Genomic DNA, 15,284 nt, shown 5'->3' on the forward strand with positions numbered 1-15,284 from the left:
ACTGGAGAAGATTCTGTAATTCAATATAACCGGTGAAAGTGGGGTGGGGGGGTCGATGAACTCATAGAATTTACAGTCGCCTGCACCTTACAGAAAATTAAGTTATATAGCACATTTGCACGAATGTGACATTTTGCCAGTGTGATGTTGGTGGCATTTTCATTTTCCGCCATTTTAGTCTCTGCTGTCCTTTTGTTTGACCTGGGGAGCCCGCCCGCGATCTTGCCGCAACCTTCGCAACACAAATTTTTAAAAACCCATGGCGTCGGCCATGTTGGCTCCGCCCATCGGACTAGTTTCCGCAGCCGAGATCCTGGCTGTCGACCCCACGCTCAGAAAGGCAGGAGAGGTTTCGACTGTATGAGCGCCCCACAAAGTTCCCGCCCTCCCTACGCGCCCTTGGCCTTTTCTTCACAATGGACCTCACTGTCACCGGACCATTCCCTCAGCCAGCTCACGAACGCTACACACAAAAGATGCCCTGATACTCTTTCCTGACCTTATGTCACCCCAACACCCCCATGATGGTGAGGGTGAGGAACCAGAATGGAACCAAACTGATCCCAGGTTTTTCTTATGTCCCCCAAACCCAAACCCCTGACCCGCAACCACCTGTTTGGACTCACTCACACTGGGGGGGGGGGGGGGGCAGGTGTACCGCGTCTGTGACCGCACACTAATTTACACCCTGTGCTCTGCAGTAAATCTGTTGTTGGCAGAAAGGAGTCGTTCGCACGGGGAGTGATTAGACAGACCTACGAGCGGCGGAGTATTCTCCACAGAAACGCTCCTGTGGCGTGGGTGTGCTTGAGCAAAGAAAGCAGCGAGGCAGTCTAACTCGCCCTCCAAGGCACCCGTTAACGGGCTTTAGTTTTAGGTGCTCCCTCCGGACATAACAGAGCTAGCTATCAAAAATGCTAAATCTGCAAAAAGGAACCAAAAGCAGGTTAAGGAAAATGCAAACTAACGCTGTCCTGCCGAACACCTTCATATGCAAGTGACACAGCCACGATATACAACTGAGTCTCCCTGCAGTCTTCCGTCAGTTTTCATTATCAGACACAGAAACACTTGAGAACCAGAAAATGAAAGTATGTTCTCTCAATAAAGGTTTCAGTTATCAGTGCAGAACTGTCATATTACTGAAATGATGGCAAAAAATAAAACAATTCATATAAAACAATTAAACTGATGCGTTTCAAAATATAATTGCTATTAATTATTTAAATAAACTTCTCCCTAGTACAGAAAACAAAGGACTAACTGAATGGTGATAAAAAGACCTTTATTAATAAATAAACTTGACAACATTTTAAAAAGCACCCCGTTTTATACAGAAACATTGCTTTTCTCAAGAAAATCTGCTCAGTTTCTTTTGATAAAGGGCCTTGTTGTTTGAAACAGCTGCCAAAAATGGTCTTTCAAAATAAGCTTTTCATTTGTATATATCTTTATGGATACCACACAATAACAGATTAAAATTAGACGCAAACATATACTGTTAATGACAATGTTCCAGATTATATTTTTATGGCTCTTCTCATTTTAAAAGGCATAGAGCAGACATCAGTAAGCTGTCTTAACATCTGTCTTCTGAGAACAGAACCTAAATGTACAAGCCTGTAAAAGCCAATTACAAAGCAGCTTCTGCTGTTTAACCCCCCCCCCCCAAAAAAAAAAAAAAAACAACAACTAAGAAATAAACACATACAGATCATTAAATATAAAGATTCTCTTGTGTTCCCGGGCCAGATTTTCAAAAGAAAATAATCGAGCACTGGCATCAGCCTTTTGGGTTTCTCTCTTGTAAAAAATGTGTTTATACATCAGGCTTTAAATGACCCTCAGGGAAGTCCAACTGTGGGGTATGAAACATATGAAACAAATGTGCAAAGCATTCTGGGATTAAAGACTTGGACAACCAATCATTTTACAGTATGCATTACAAAAATGCCAAAAACGATGGACAGACACAGCAATACCTGAAGTGTTGTGGGTGTTGAAAAGACACACCCCACTCAAACACACTTAACCCTTTAAGGTGCAAGACCATAAATACACCGATCAGCCACAACATTAAAACCGCCTGCCTAATATTGTGTAGGTCCCCCTCGTGCCGCCAAAACAGCTCTGACCCGTCGAGGCATGGACTCCACAAGACCTCTGAAGGTATCCTCTGGTATCTGGCACCAAGACCTTAGCAGCAGATCCTTTAAGTCCTGTAAGTTCTGAGGTGGGGCCTCCATGGATCGGACTTGTTTTTCCAGCACATCCCACGGATGCTCGATCGGACTGAGATCTGGGGAATTTGGAGGCCAAGGCAACACCATGAACTCTTTGTCATGTTCCTCAAACCATTCCTGAACAATTTTTGCAGTGTGGCAGGGCGCATTACCCTGCTGAAAGAGGCCACTGCCACCAGGGAATACCGTTGCCATGAAGGGGTGTACCTGGTCTGCAACCATGTTTAGGTAGGTGGTACGGGTCAAAGTAGCATCCACATGAATGCCGTTTTGGTGATGCTCTGACCAGTCGTCTAGCCATCACAATTTGGCCCTTGTCAAAGTCGCTCAGATCTTTACGCTTGCCCATTTTTCCTACCTCCAACACATAAACATCAAGAACTGACTGTTCACTTGCTGCCTAACATATCCCACCCCTTGACAGGTGCCGTTGTAACGAGATAATCAATGTTATCCACTTCACCTGTCAGTGGTTTTAATGTTGTTGCTGATCGGTGCATGTGGACAGAATGCTGACGTAACAATCACTACTGGTCAAAAGCAGTGAGGTTCCAGCATTAACATTGACTTGGAATTTAGAAAAAAAAAAACCTTACAAAAAACCGACTCTTCCTATGGTAAAATGGACGATAAAGTGAACGAGGGAGTGAGGCGAAACAGAGACGGCGATGGAAAACGCGGTCCCGCGTTTGGAGACGCGATCACCGAGGAACCCATCGATGGATGCCACGCAGAGTACCCGACGACAGAGTGCCCCGGTGACGACTCCGATGGTGCCGCGCGACGGAATGAGAAGCGCTCGCTCGACGGTTTACATTTTTTCAGTCTCCGAGTTGGAAGCCTTCCGCTCGCACCGCCAGAGCGCTTGGCGCCCGTTGCTACGCGAACAAGATGCTGAACGCCATGATGATGCAGCAGCAGGCCACATATGGGCTTTTCCTTTCACCTGAAAAGAGGGGGGACAGGGGGCAGGGGGCGGGGCGGGGGGAAAGCATTAATACACAGCACAACCAACCAACCAAAACGACTGTATAATCTTTAATGATGTATTAGCACATGATATAAGCGAGTAAGCTTAAACTGAACATATGGTCGCTCCAAGAAGGGGAAAAAAAAAAAAAGTTTGCTTGGATATGCCAGGCGTTCATAAATCTACCTTGAGAGGACCGTTTAACTTATTATGTGTTGGCAGCGGCTGATCATGTATTTTCCCTCGGGCTCGTGTTTAAACATTTTCTTGACTCGTTTCCAGAGAACAAGAAATACAAATCCGAGCCCTTGAGTAGACGCACGCTGTTAACGACAACGGCAGGACCGACTGGGTTACTTTCCAGGACGCGGGGAAGCTGGGGGCTTTTTAAAAGCGCGGGTGGCGGGGAGGCGCGTTTTCACACCGGGCCCCCGGGGGGCGCTCTGACTCCCCGCGTTCTGTTAAATGTCCGCGTTCCGAGTCGCGCAGCTTTCCCAGAGGAGTCGCTGCTCACGGCTTGGCACCCGGCTCAAACAGGGCCAGAGATACATCGGGGGCCTCTTGAACTTCACCGCAACGAGCGCTTAGTGCTTAGCGCTCCGCAGCGAGACTCGGTCACGGAAAAACGTTGCCAACTGTTATTTCGCAAAATGTTCACTTTTATTATTTCCTGTGAGCAGGAGTATCTGGTAGAAGTATATGAGCCGGCACACTGGCGGTAATTTTCACCAACGACGGATCTGACGGATCTGGACGACGAATTAGGAAAGACCCCACACGTACGCAATTCAAGACCGACATGGACACAGCGTGTGGATGTGTTGTGGCAAAAAATACAATGTATTCATTTTAAAAAACATTTTTTTTTTAAATCTCAAAATGAAAAAAAAAAAAAATCGACATGGGTGTGGTCAGTCGGCCACAGGTAGGAGGCCCGCGTCACGTGGAAGTGACGCCGTCGCCGGGCAAACAGCACGTCTTACCTATTCTGGCACATTTCCAGAAAATCCCCAGAACTCTGAAAGAGAGAGGGAGAGAGAGGGAGAGAGAGAGAACAGAAAGACATGAGCATCCTAGATCAGCGCTCCTGCTCTGGGGACCGTTGCAAACGCAGACTCCAGCACGCCACATTTCACGAGGAGTCTCCAGGTATCGATGCTCAACGGCCGTTTTGATTTTATTGGCTCCTTTTCCGACGCCCCGCCGCGCGCTGAATCACCACATTAAATGAGGCCCCGAGGGGCCCGGGGCTGCGTTCTCCCCGCACTCCCATCGGCCCCCTGAGTCACGCCCCGAGGAGATGAGACCCCTCTCTCCGTCAGACCGTGCGCAGAGGAAGAGAGGGCTCAATTAAGCCCAGCAGAAGGCTGCTGTCAAAGTTAAACTGACTGGCCTTTCGCAGAACACCTCCTCTCAGTTACCGGAGTTACCGTCTGGGACGGGCTCTGCTCTTCAAGGAGGGATGAGCTAAGTGTGGATGAGGAAGAGTTTGCATTCACTCACTCGCACGCATACTCACTCACCCACTTCTGCGCTCACTCACTCACTCATACTCACTCACTCGCACACACACTCAAACACTCACACACACGCACTCGCGCATACACACTCACTCATTTGCACACACACTTACTCGTGCACACACACTCACTTGCACACACGCACTCAATCACTTTCAGACACTCAATCACTTGCACACACACACACACACACACTCACTCACACACTCACGCGTGCACACTCACTTGCACACACACAAACTCACTCACACACACACTCAGTCACTCATTCACTCAGTCACACAGTCACACAGTCACACAGTCACACACACACTCACTTGCACGCTCACACTACCATGTATTCAAGCTGTATTTTTCCATAAGAAAGCAGCTGAGAAATCCCCGGCCCAAAGATGGTGCTTGTTGCTCTGTCACACGTCTGGGCTGAGGCGGGGGGGCAGCCTGGCCAGAGGGGGGTGGTGGAGGGCTTTAAAAATAACCAGGTGTGGGAGAAGGGGCGGTGAAGGAGGAAGTGGCAGCAGCCTCCGCCAGGGCTCCATGGTCTGATAATGGATAGAAGGGGTCAAGGGGGAGAGAGAAAACTGGCCCGCAGGGGTCAGTATGGATAGAGCAGAAGGTGACCAGGGCCTGAGGAGAGCACTGGAACATACCTTATACAGCCCTCCATTAACAACCATGAGTTTCCTAAGTTCAGTCAACCTTTCTCCTTAACTTTAACTAAAAAACAAATGCATTTGCTGCTTTTAAATGCCAAGCACAATTTTTATGAAGGCTAAACTTATTAAGAAAAAAAAAACTTACTTACTGAGATTCAAAGTTAAAGACAAATGGCCGATTCCTATGAGTCTGCTTGCATGATGCAAGTTAATGATATTGGTCTTCTGTGCTCAAGTTTTGTGAAAATTATTTTTGTAAATGCATTCATCTTAAGAATAACTTTCATTTTCTTTCTTCCTTCAAAAATTCTTTGCCAGCTTAATGGGCAAGATATGGGCATTGTTGATGGTAAACACGTTTCCCTATTTACATAGGTGTAATTTTGGCTGCCAATTTCATAACCATTATAACCATTATAGGTTCAAAGCTGATCCGGTGATATGTGTCTAATGCCATAGTAGGAGGGTAAATTCCTCTAGATGAGATAGGTGGATGGATAGATAGATACATAGATAGAGACAGGCAGCTAGGCAGACAAACAGCAGTGGAAGGCTTTGTTATAAAATAGAGCAGTGATTAGCACCAATAAACTGTCTGTTTCTGGCAATGCTAGGCCATTATTCCTAAACGATCCATACTCAAGCCAGAGGACTGCGACGTTCCCGGGAAGCTCCTGCCCGGCTGCACGAGACGAGCAGACCGGAAAAGCCTTTGCTAGGCGCCGCATGTAAAAGGGACTATTTAAAGGGTTGCAGGAGAGAATGGGCGGGTCTGCAAATAGACTCCTCCCACACGCGCTCGGTTGGCAGAGCTAAACGGCCACATTGTGCATGTGCGTGTGCTGCTAGCGTGGGTACGCTACATTACATACACAAGCTGGGCCTGTCGGGCAGGGGGTTCAGCGGCTCGAGGAGGGTTTGGGGGCGAGCAGCAGGGGGGGTTTTGGGGCGCAGGGAAGAGCAGTGCAGGAGGGGGTTTTGGGGCGAGGGGGAGGACAGGCAAGGGGTTGGGGGCACAGGGAGGAGCAGTGCAGGGGCTTGGGGGCGCAGGGGAGGAGCAGTGCGAGGAGGGGTTTGGGGCACTGGGTGAGGAGCAGTGTAGAAGGGGTTTGGGGCACAGGGGAGGGCAGTGCAGGGGGTTTGGGGGGCACAGGGGGAGGAGCAGTGCAGGAGGGGTTTGGGGGGCACAGGGGGAGGAGCAGTGCAGGGGGTTTGGGGGGTGCACAGGGGGAGGAGCAGTGTAGGAGGGGTTGGGGGGCACAGGGGGAGGAGCAGTGTAGGAGGGGTTGGGGGGGCACAGGGGGAGGAGCAGTGAGGAGGGGTTTGGGGGGCACAGGGGGAGGAGCAGTGTAGGAGGGGTTTGGGGGGGCACAGGGGGAGGAGCAGTGCAGGAGGGGGTTTGGGGGGCACAGGGGAGGGGCAGTGCAGGAGGGAAGCAGAGCGGTGAGGAGGGGCGGACAGCACAGCTGAAAGGGAAGCCCCCCCCTGGGTTCCAGAGCTCCCGGATGAAGCCGAAGCAACAGACGACGCCCCCCCCCCCCAGGACGCGCGCGCACGGCTCCCACATCCTGCCAGGCTGGCGGAGCGTGACGCGCACATCTGGAAAGCTCTCCGCGGCCGCAATTCAAACCCAGAAAGCTTTATTGTCCATTAAGTGGAACATCAGCTGTCAATCCAGGTGCCCGACAAAAAAAAAAAAAAAAAAAACAGCGTTCAGGAGCTAAAACATTTTCCAATACCACCTGAACTACATTACAGCCTTGTAGCTTTGTCTCATTTTATTCCTTTTTCTTTTGATGTGATGCTAAACTGTTCTCACATAAAACCCTTGTATAAGCACAGGCTTTTGCCCCCTTACGAAGATTTAGCATACTCTCTAGATAGCAAACAGATGGCTCTAAATTCCCATAGTTATGCAATGCAAGCATCACTTGGGTCTCCCAAGAAAATTCACTGAACATTCTCAACGTCTCCTCGGTACTTTTCAGAACACGTGACGTTGAGTAATGACTATAGTTTTGAATTTTTATTTTATTTTTTTATATTTCACGATGAGGGGGTCTAAAAGCCATGTTTGAAACATTTTGCAATAAAGCTCGACAAGCTGCAACCCTCTCACACATGTGAACACTTTAGAAACATGGTACAAGCGGACAAGAGCACAGTGACTGCGTGAGGGTTCTGCGTTTGGTCAGTGGGAGTCTTGCGCTGAATGTGCTGAGCTGTCAAATTCCACGGTGGAAGGGGGGTGAGGAACGATTTGTGTGTGCATGTGCACATGCATGTGTGTGTGTGTGCGCGTGCGCGTATGTGTGCATGGGGAGGGAAGGCATCCGCTGCAATTATGTAATACCCGTGATGTCACATGCTAAAGATGCGCTTCACAGCAGGGATGAGCAGGCACGACTCAAACTAGTCTGGAGCTACGGAGGTCGTCGACGTGGAGGTTTCTGCTTCTTTAACAGCACAGCGGCGGCGCTCGTTAGCATTATCGCGGCCAAACAGAACGAGACAAAATAAGAGCGCAAAAGGCGCCAAAATGGTTGCGCTGACCGCTGGTTACATTCATTCAGCATTAGCACGCCTTATCCAGAGCGTACAACTTCATGTTTTACATGATCCATTTATACAGCTGGATATATACTGAAGCAGTGCAGTTAAGTACCTTGCCAGGTACACGCAGTGTCCTACCAGAATCGACTACGACCTTTTGGTTACAAGCCCAGTTCCTTACCCACTGTGCTACACTCCGTCCTACCAGCTGGTCCCTGCAAAATGGCCCGTGCTCTACCACGGCTCAGGCGAGCATGTCTCTGGTTGCGGGTGTGGCGCGGGTGGCCTCTCGCGGCCGTACGTACCCCGTCTTGTTCTTGTCCAGCAGGCTGGGGGCCAGGGATCGGAGGTAGGCGCACGTGCAGATGAGGAGCAGGATGACCGTCAGCAGGCTCTGGAAGTTGAAAATGGCAGACTGCAAAAGAAGAAAACAAAAACACGTCATGTACAACAAAAAAAAAAAGAAGAGAAACCTTCCTTGGTACTTTCACTTAAGGCTGCGCATCTGAAAAGTCTGATCACAGCATTTCCTACGCAGGCCTAAGTGAAGTCAGCACTAAATTTGGCGATGTGATGCAGACCAAAAGAAGTAAAAGTACCTCGTTGCCCATTTAAGCTGATCAAGGGCGATCTCCCTACTGTGATCTCAAACCCGAACCTTCACCCGTATGCCAGAAAATAATGTCTTTGTGACACTGAGCTCATTAAAAAAGGCAACGCATCCAAACTGCAAACTCGCACAAAGCGCTGATGGAGGCATCAAAGTGCATGCGATCTCTACAGTATGCACTCTGCCAAATTCGGTCCCCCTCCCCCCAGAATACCCAGGTCAGCCATACTGGGACTAGATGAGGCAGTTTCCAGGGTATATTCAGGCTCCTAGGAGATGAAAGGGACTAGAGAACTACAGAACGAAACGTTTGGCTCTCTCATTGTCTATGGTCGTCCCACCACCCACGTTAGTCTCACATGTAGCACGTGCAAAGTGAACCCACTTGGGACGGGATTGGGGCGGGGGGGGGGGGGTCTTTTCTGCTGACTTTACAGAATCTTTCTTCAGGTTTAGACCCACCAACTGCAAAGGCCATCACACGAAACGTCTCATGCATCAACAGAACATCAGTGAGCGCTTCACTGACAGTTTACAGGATTGAATGTCTTTACGCTCTATATACACAAATCCGAGCAGCTGCAAAATGAATTACGGGCCAGCAGAGTAGGTTAAAGCTTTTCTTTGCGTTGAGCGGTTTGAATTGATAGGTACATATTTAACCTCCATCGTCTCTCCAGCTTCGGGGAACTGACATGTCACAGATGCAGATGGCAAACTGCAAATTCTGTTTCATATGTTCTCTATCTCTCTCTCCCCCTTCACGCTTTCCAGATGTTCTCCCTGGTGTTTGGATTGGATAACGCTGGCAGAGATGCAGCCTACAGCGACCGCTCACCGGGGGGGGTATGGGGTTGATGCTACCGACCTGCGTCACCGAGACCGCGTTGCAAACTCCAGGCTGACTTATGCATTCTTTACGACCAGAATACAGGCGAGAGGAGCGAACGTTGCGTAAAAGGAGCGAGGGCTCGCGCGTCTCGGAGGGTGACGTCAGGCCCGCGAGGATTCGCCGAGACGGCTCTGAACTCGAAGAACGACGTGCTAAGTCACGACGGCAAGGGAGACACGCAGCTGCTAATGGTAACGGCGAGAGAGGTGAAAGGTGGACTCCGTTTTCCCACGTGGCAAACGGAGAGCATAAAATGCTAACTGCAATGTCCAAGCTGCGGTTTCAGAAGAGCAGCCGGATTTGTAATTAGCCGCCCTTTTACCATATGTACAATTCATGTTATGTTGTATTCATAGAAGGAGACTGTTGTGAACGCTGAATCGGGCAACACTAAATGTATGGTTGCAAAGCACTGAATTATCAACACTTTGTGGTAGGGAGAAGGGAAAGTGAAAGCTTTATTGGTACAGAATCAGTTGAGAAATGCATACTGAAAACATACACTGGTTCACATTTTATTTTGGCTACATTATGTCACACAATCAAAGAGTTGGACAAAGCTGTAAACCAATTGCTTTCAAACTGACTCTGACAAGCGGTTGTCACTGCGGGCGGCAGTGTAGTACAGTGGGTACAGGGCTTGTAACCTGAAGGTCATAGGTTCGATTCCCGGATTGGACACAGCCGTTGTATCCTTAAGCAATGTACTTGAAATGCATTGATGCGGTATATATCCAGCTGTACAAATGGATGCTATGTAAATGCTATGTAAAATGTAAGTCGCGGATAAGACCGTCTGCTAAATGACTGTAATGTAATGCAATACGAAGACATTAGGGGGAGAAAGAGTGGTAGAACTGCAGCAAGTGCGGAACTCATCGCAAACCCAGTTCCTTACCGGACTCGTTCACCCCTGCAAACCGCAAAGGAACGAATCAAAAAATGGAGGTTTTTTTCGTCACTAACGAAGACACATCCCTATTCTTTCAATGGAACCAATCGCATTGTCTTCTTGTATAGGGAATTTAGACAAAAAACAACAATCCAATGTTGCACAATACAGAACTTATGGTAAAAAATGATTAGCTATCAAATTGCTTCGCTAAGTTACCTATCCTGACAAATGAACATGTTAAGTAAACTTTGTAATACGAACACGAATAGCTAGCAAATGCCTTTGCTAGTTGCATGACATTAGCTATAGCTATATCCCTTCTAGATATAGAATTTTATGTCGCACGGTAGTTAACGTTAACGAACTACATAACCAGCAAAAAACAAGACAGGCAAACTTAGATATAGTGAGAAGAACTGGTTAGTTAGCACATAGTTAGTAACTACGTGTAACGGCTAGCTAGCAAGCTAATGGAATAGTTAGCTTACTCACTCTAAACTAAGACTAAAATCCATAGCTGGAGGGGCACAATGCAGAGTATGCAATAATAAAATGAAAGTTTGCAGAATAAACAAACGGCAAACATACTAGCTAGATATAAAATACAAGTTTGAGCAAATGTTTGCTAGCTTGCTACTGCAGGAAAACGCATTCGATTCAGCTCTAATTTACGACTTGGAAAGTTAACTATCTTTCCAACCGATGATATTTACGATAATACACATTATGCTAGTTATTGGCGGGACATAACGCAGATAACCCAAAAGATGCAAATGCAGAACACTCGAGATAAAAACTGCAAATTGCTGTCAATTAATCTTACCATTGTTGTTGCACTTCTTCCTACAGCCACATCACATTTCCTGTTTGTCCCTGGAAATGACGCAAGAGCACTTCGGTCTATGATTGGTTTGTTTAGAGTACGCGCTAAAGAGACAATGACGAATCCATAGCTATTGCTATGCAATGTGACGAATTATATCCATAAAATTAATTGGTCGATTTTATTTAACGACGACACCTTTAGACATTTTCAGGAATGCGGAAGCGCGTGCTGTTTTAAGGTAGGATAAATAATGTAACTGTTGGACAATCAATAGAAAAATGCAAAAATAAGCGATATGTACATTATACATTTATTAATTGTACAAATAGTTTATTATACACATGTAGCATCAAACAAACAACGTTCTAGCAGCTTCGTAGCTAATATCAAATATTAAATCAGGGTTAGCAACGACAGGAGGCTTGATACATGGAATTGTCATGACAGTACATTTAATTTTTTTTGGCGAGCTACGCTTATTACAGACAAGCATATACTGTAGCTCGAGTACTTGTTTATGACCAGACAAGCTATCTAGCTAAGTGCAGAGGAACTTCAGTGTTTGATAAAAAAAAATAAAAAAAATTTACGCGCCCCCTCTCTTAGTTTATAAACACGTTGCACTCCATGCAACTGACACTGCAAAACATTTGGGAGTAAAATGATAAATAATGTAGCAAAATACGATAAATAGAACAACAACAACAAATAATAATAATAACAGGCAATAATTTGATTTTTTGTTTCGATTAAATTATGTGGACACCCATACTGCACATAATGTCAGTTTATTACTTTAATATTAGTTAATGTTTTCTAAAATGTGGCATGTATATAAACTAAAGGTACTTTTCTTCAGATACTTGAAACTTTTAAATCAGACCGTTTTGGGTCCATTGTGGCTAAGGCGTTACGGAAAAACTTTCAATCAGATAACCAGACTCCAGACTCTTTTGTGCCCCATACACAGAAGGCATTCTTGTTATAATACAGAATGTTGGTAAAATGTTTTGAGCACTCTGGATTTTAATAATTACAAATAAATCGGTACTTTGTAAGGATCGTGGCCTTACACTTTGCCCGAACGGACTTTAAAAGCAGTCTGGGGAGGAAATGCTGTCTTGAGACTCCTCCAGATACAGTATGTACAGTATAATCTCACACTCCTTAAGTGCTTATGAACTGGGAGCTGTGAACACATTTGTGTTAATGTACTAAATCTCTGATGTATGCTTGAAGAAAAGTTTTCAGTTGACTGAGTTTTAGTTTATGAAGTGATCTTGTGAGTAACAAAACAGTACATTTTAAATGTAGTTTTTTTAAATAGGAAAACTTTAAATGTTAATAGGCAAAGAAAAAAAAAGGATTTATTCCCCTCTACAGTCCAAGGAACAGCTATTAAAAACTTTTTTTTTTGTGCAGATTTAGCCTCCCATTGTTTGTGTCATGAAGACAGCAATGCTGTAAACTGGAAAGTGTTACATTTGTGCATTTAATGTCCATTTAAAGTGGGAGGAAAAGACTATTGCCATCCATCTCGTCCTGAGTGGCTCTGCTTGTTAACGTGCTTACTGCAAGGGCAGACAAAGCTCTACACCCTACACGTTTCTCAGTGAAGCTTGTGCTGTGTCATTATCTGACTTGTACGGAGTCTACGGCAGTGGGACACATTTGTCTTCAAACCTCTTAGAAAGAGTTGACTTAGGTCAGCCAGGTCACTGCTCCTTGGTCACTGCTGAAAAACGCCCCCTAGCTGTTCATCAGGAGCCTACAGGCTACCATGTCAGCCAGAAGCAGGCCTCTTCATAGTGGTCATAATGCTGTGTTATTTGTAGTGTGGAAAACAATCATTGGCTCAGGAGGAGAGCATCAGCACATCATTTTGAGTCTAAATGAGTGAAAAACTAAAGACATTTTTCTAAAATGTCATCCTCCCAACATTTAAATTTCAATGAATATTAAAAAAAAAAAAAAATCTGTATACTTTATTGTATATGCACTTATTTAGAGCAGCCAAATTTGTTAGCCTAATGCAAATTTAGCCCAATAGGTGCAATTGGTAAGTAATGACAGAATTGGTAAGTAATGAAGTAATGTTCTGGAGACCATATGTGTGGAAATGTAGGTTTGTAGTTATTTTAAATTGAAGAGAACATAAGGTTTTTTCTTGCTGGTAATTGCAAATAATACATCCAGAACAGTCAGTGGTAGTTAAGGCCTGAGACTGATGAAGTTGTTGGATCTCACACAGCATTGGATGCCTAGCATATGAGTTACACACGGTAAGCACCGCCCACTCAGTATCAGACCTGGGTTAAATACGTATTTGGATTCAAATACTTTTCTGTGTTTTGTTGATCTGGCCTGGTGTAATTGAGCCTGCCAATATGACCAGAAGGTGGGGTTTGACACTTTTTGATTGGTTCCAGTACACCAGACAAGATCAGTAAAGTGTAGAAAAGTATTCGAATCCAAAACAAGTATGTATTTGACCCAGGTCTGCTCAGTATCAAAACCCCTCATCTTACTCACACTGGCTCTTCCTGGGAATGGCCTGGTAATGGCATGCAGCCAGTTCTTGAAATCATTAGAAAAACAACAAAACATTGCTGGCATTAGGACTGCATGTGGCTCACTTGATGTCAGGATTGATGGCCTGTGTGCTTTAGCAAAGCGGGGGAGAGCCCAGGAAAAACACAATCATGTATAATTTACGGGGCAAACTGGAAAGCACTCAGTGAGATGATGTGAAAATGGACAGCTCATGCTGTGGGTAGAGTCTGGGTGTTGGTTTTAGTGATGATGTAATTCCTCGCGACAGAGAGACAGAGACAGGCGGCTTGTTATACGCACACAAGCGCATGCTGCGACAGGAACTGAGGGACCGAAGCATCCCGATATATCAAGAGGAACTAGCGCCGACATCTTGCTCTGAATGTTGAGTTTATTTTGTACGCGCGCTACGGGTACAGGGGTTTTAAAGTCTTTCCTCAGTACTTTTGATAGATGGTTCTACTTTGCCTCTAAAAAAACAAACTTTCTGTGAAGTGTCCAAATTTAGTGCCTTCTGAGTTCTTTTGCTGCCTTCAGATGAAATGTCTTCTTCTGTAGTAATCCGTATGTGCTATAGAACCTTAAAATTAAGCAAGTCTAATGCAATAAAATTAGGACTAATTAAGTAATGAAGAATAACACAGGGGGTAGGCCTCATCTTTTGCAACGAATTGGCCTTCTCTAGTGTGTTTAATTAGCTCACTACTACCCAACTGTTATAATAATGGTTATTTTGTGGTCAGTCATGGAACTCAGCAGAGATCAAAGCTAACAGTAAGGAAAATTGGTGGGAGGTGCCCCATTATTGGCAATCGGGACTGTGTTGCCCCTGACGATGATGATGTATTGTGCTCTCTATGATGTCATCATTCTGCACTGAACTTTCTTCAGGTTCAGAAATGTTTAGAAGGTCCACATGGGCCTAATTGAGCTAGAATTACACAAGGAGTGGTAATGAAACCCCATGGTGTGTAATTCTTCATTTGTGAATGGAAGATAACACAGAAACTGGGTTTAGCTTTTTAGCTGCAATTTAATAAATAAAAATAAACTAGCTTTGTAAACACGGTTATCTTACCCTTGTCGTGATTGCACATAAAAGGCTGCAGATTCTCGTACGTTCCTTGTAATTAGCCTAATTGGTTTGTGATTTGGTAAAAAGAGGTTTTATACTTACTCCATACTAAGTAAGTCCATACTTACTTAGTATGGAGCGGAATCAAAAGATATCGCCCGACAGGTATAGCTAACATGTTTCAGTGACGGGGCTATTAACTTCTAAGTGTCCCGGTTTTAAACGTGGTACTTGTTAAGCTCGGTACTTTGATGGCTGTCCCTTTCTCTGATGTCTCTGCCCACAGGCGAGTCACAGTTTACGAGGGTGAAGCATGCTGGGAATGCTTCTTAATTACTCCGCCATAGTCGCCACCCAGCGGAGGCCGCACCTATTATTAGGGAACCCGCAATCTCTGGAAACTCTGAATTAGTGGCCAGTGCTACTTGTGGACTGACCAGAGTTTCTCACAGGTGTAAATCTTCCCTGTCGAGGCTGACCACTTGTTGAAG

At 45.7% G+C, this 15,284-nt stretch overlaps 2 protein-coding genes across 4 annotated transcripts in view; one reads left to right on the forward strand and one right to left on the reverse strand.

Annotated features, from left to right (window-relative positions):
• Nucleotides 1-1,268: 1,268 nt before the first annotated feature.
• LOC135233184 (protein kish-A) lies at nt 1,269-11,285 on the reverse strand. Its single transcript, XM_064296486.1, has 4 exons — nt 11,163-11,285; nt 8,248-8,357; nt 4,197-4,231; nt 1,269-3,189 (listed from the first exon to the last, which is right to left on the reverse strand). The coding sequence occupies exons 1-4, from the start codon at nt 11,163-11,165 to the stop codon at nt 3,122-3,124; spliced, it is 216 nt and encodes a 71-aa protein (XP_064152556.1). The 5' UTR covers nt 11,166-11,285; the 3' UTR covers nt 1,269-3,121.
• Nucleotides 11,265-15,284, forward strand: part of LOC135233183 (DNA repair protein XRCC4-like) — a 71,155-nt gene continuing 67,135 nt past the window's right edge. For all 3 annotated transcript variants that reach the window (XM_064296483.1, XM_064296485.1, XM_064296484.1), the window contains exon 1: nt 11,265-11,403. The gene's annotated coding sequence lies outside the window, so the exon portion shown is untranslated. The remainder of the gene's footprint in view (nt 11,404-15,284) is intronic.

The sequence above is a fragment of the Anguilla rostrata genome, chromosome 10, assembly GCF_018555375.3.
Source record: "Anguilla rostrata isolate EN2019 chromosome 10, ASM1855537v3, whole genome shotgun sequence".
Taxonomy (NCBI): Eukaryota; Metazoa; Chordata; class Actinopteri; order Anguilliformes; family Anguillidae; genus Anguilla; species Anguilla rostrata.

What these genes read in the sequence shown, in the direction of transcription:
- LOC135233184 (XM_064296486.1), bottom strand. An exon ending in CTGGACAAGAACAAGACGGG is followed by an intron (nt 4,232 to 8,247) that starts GTACGTACGGCC and finishes TCTCTCTTTCAG; the next exon opens with AGTTCTGGGGATTTTCTGGA. An exon ending in CTGGAAATGTGCCAGAATAG is followed by an intron (nt 3,190 to 4,196) that starts GTAAGACGTGCT and finishes CCCTCTTTTCAG; the next exon opens with GTGAAAGGAAAAGCCCATAT.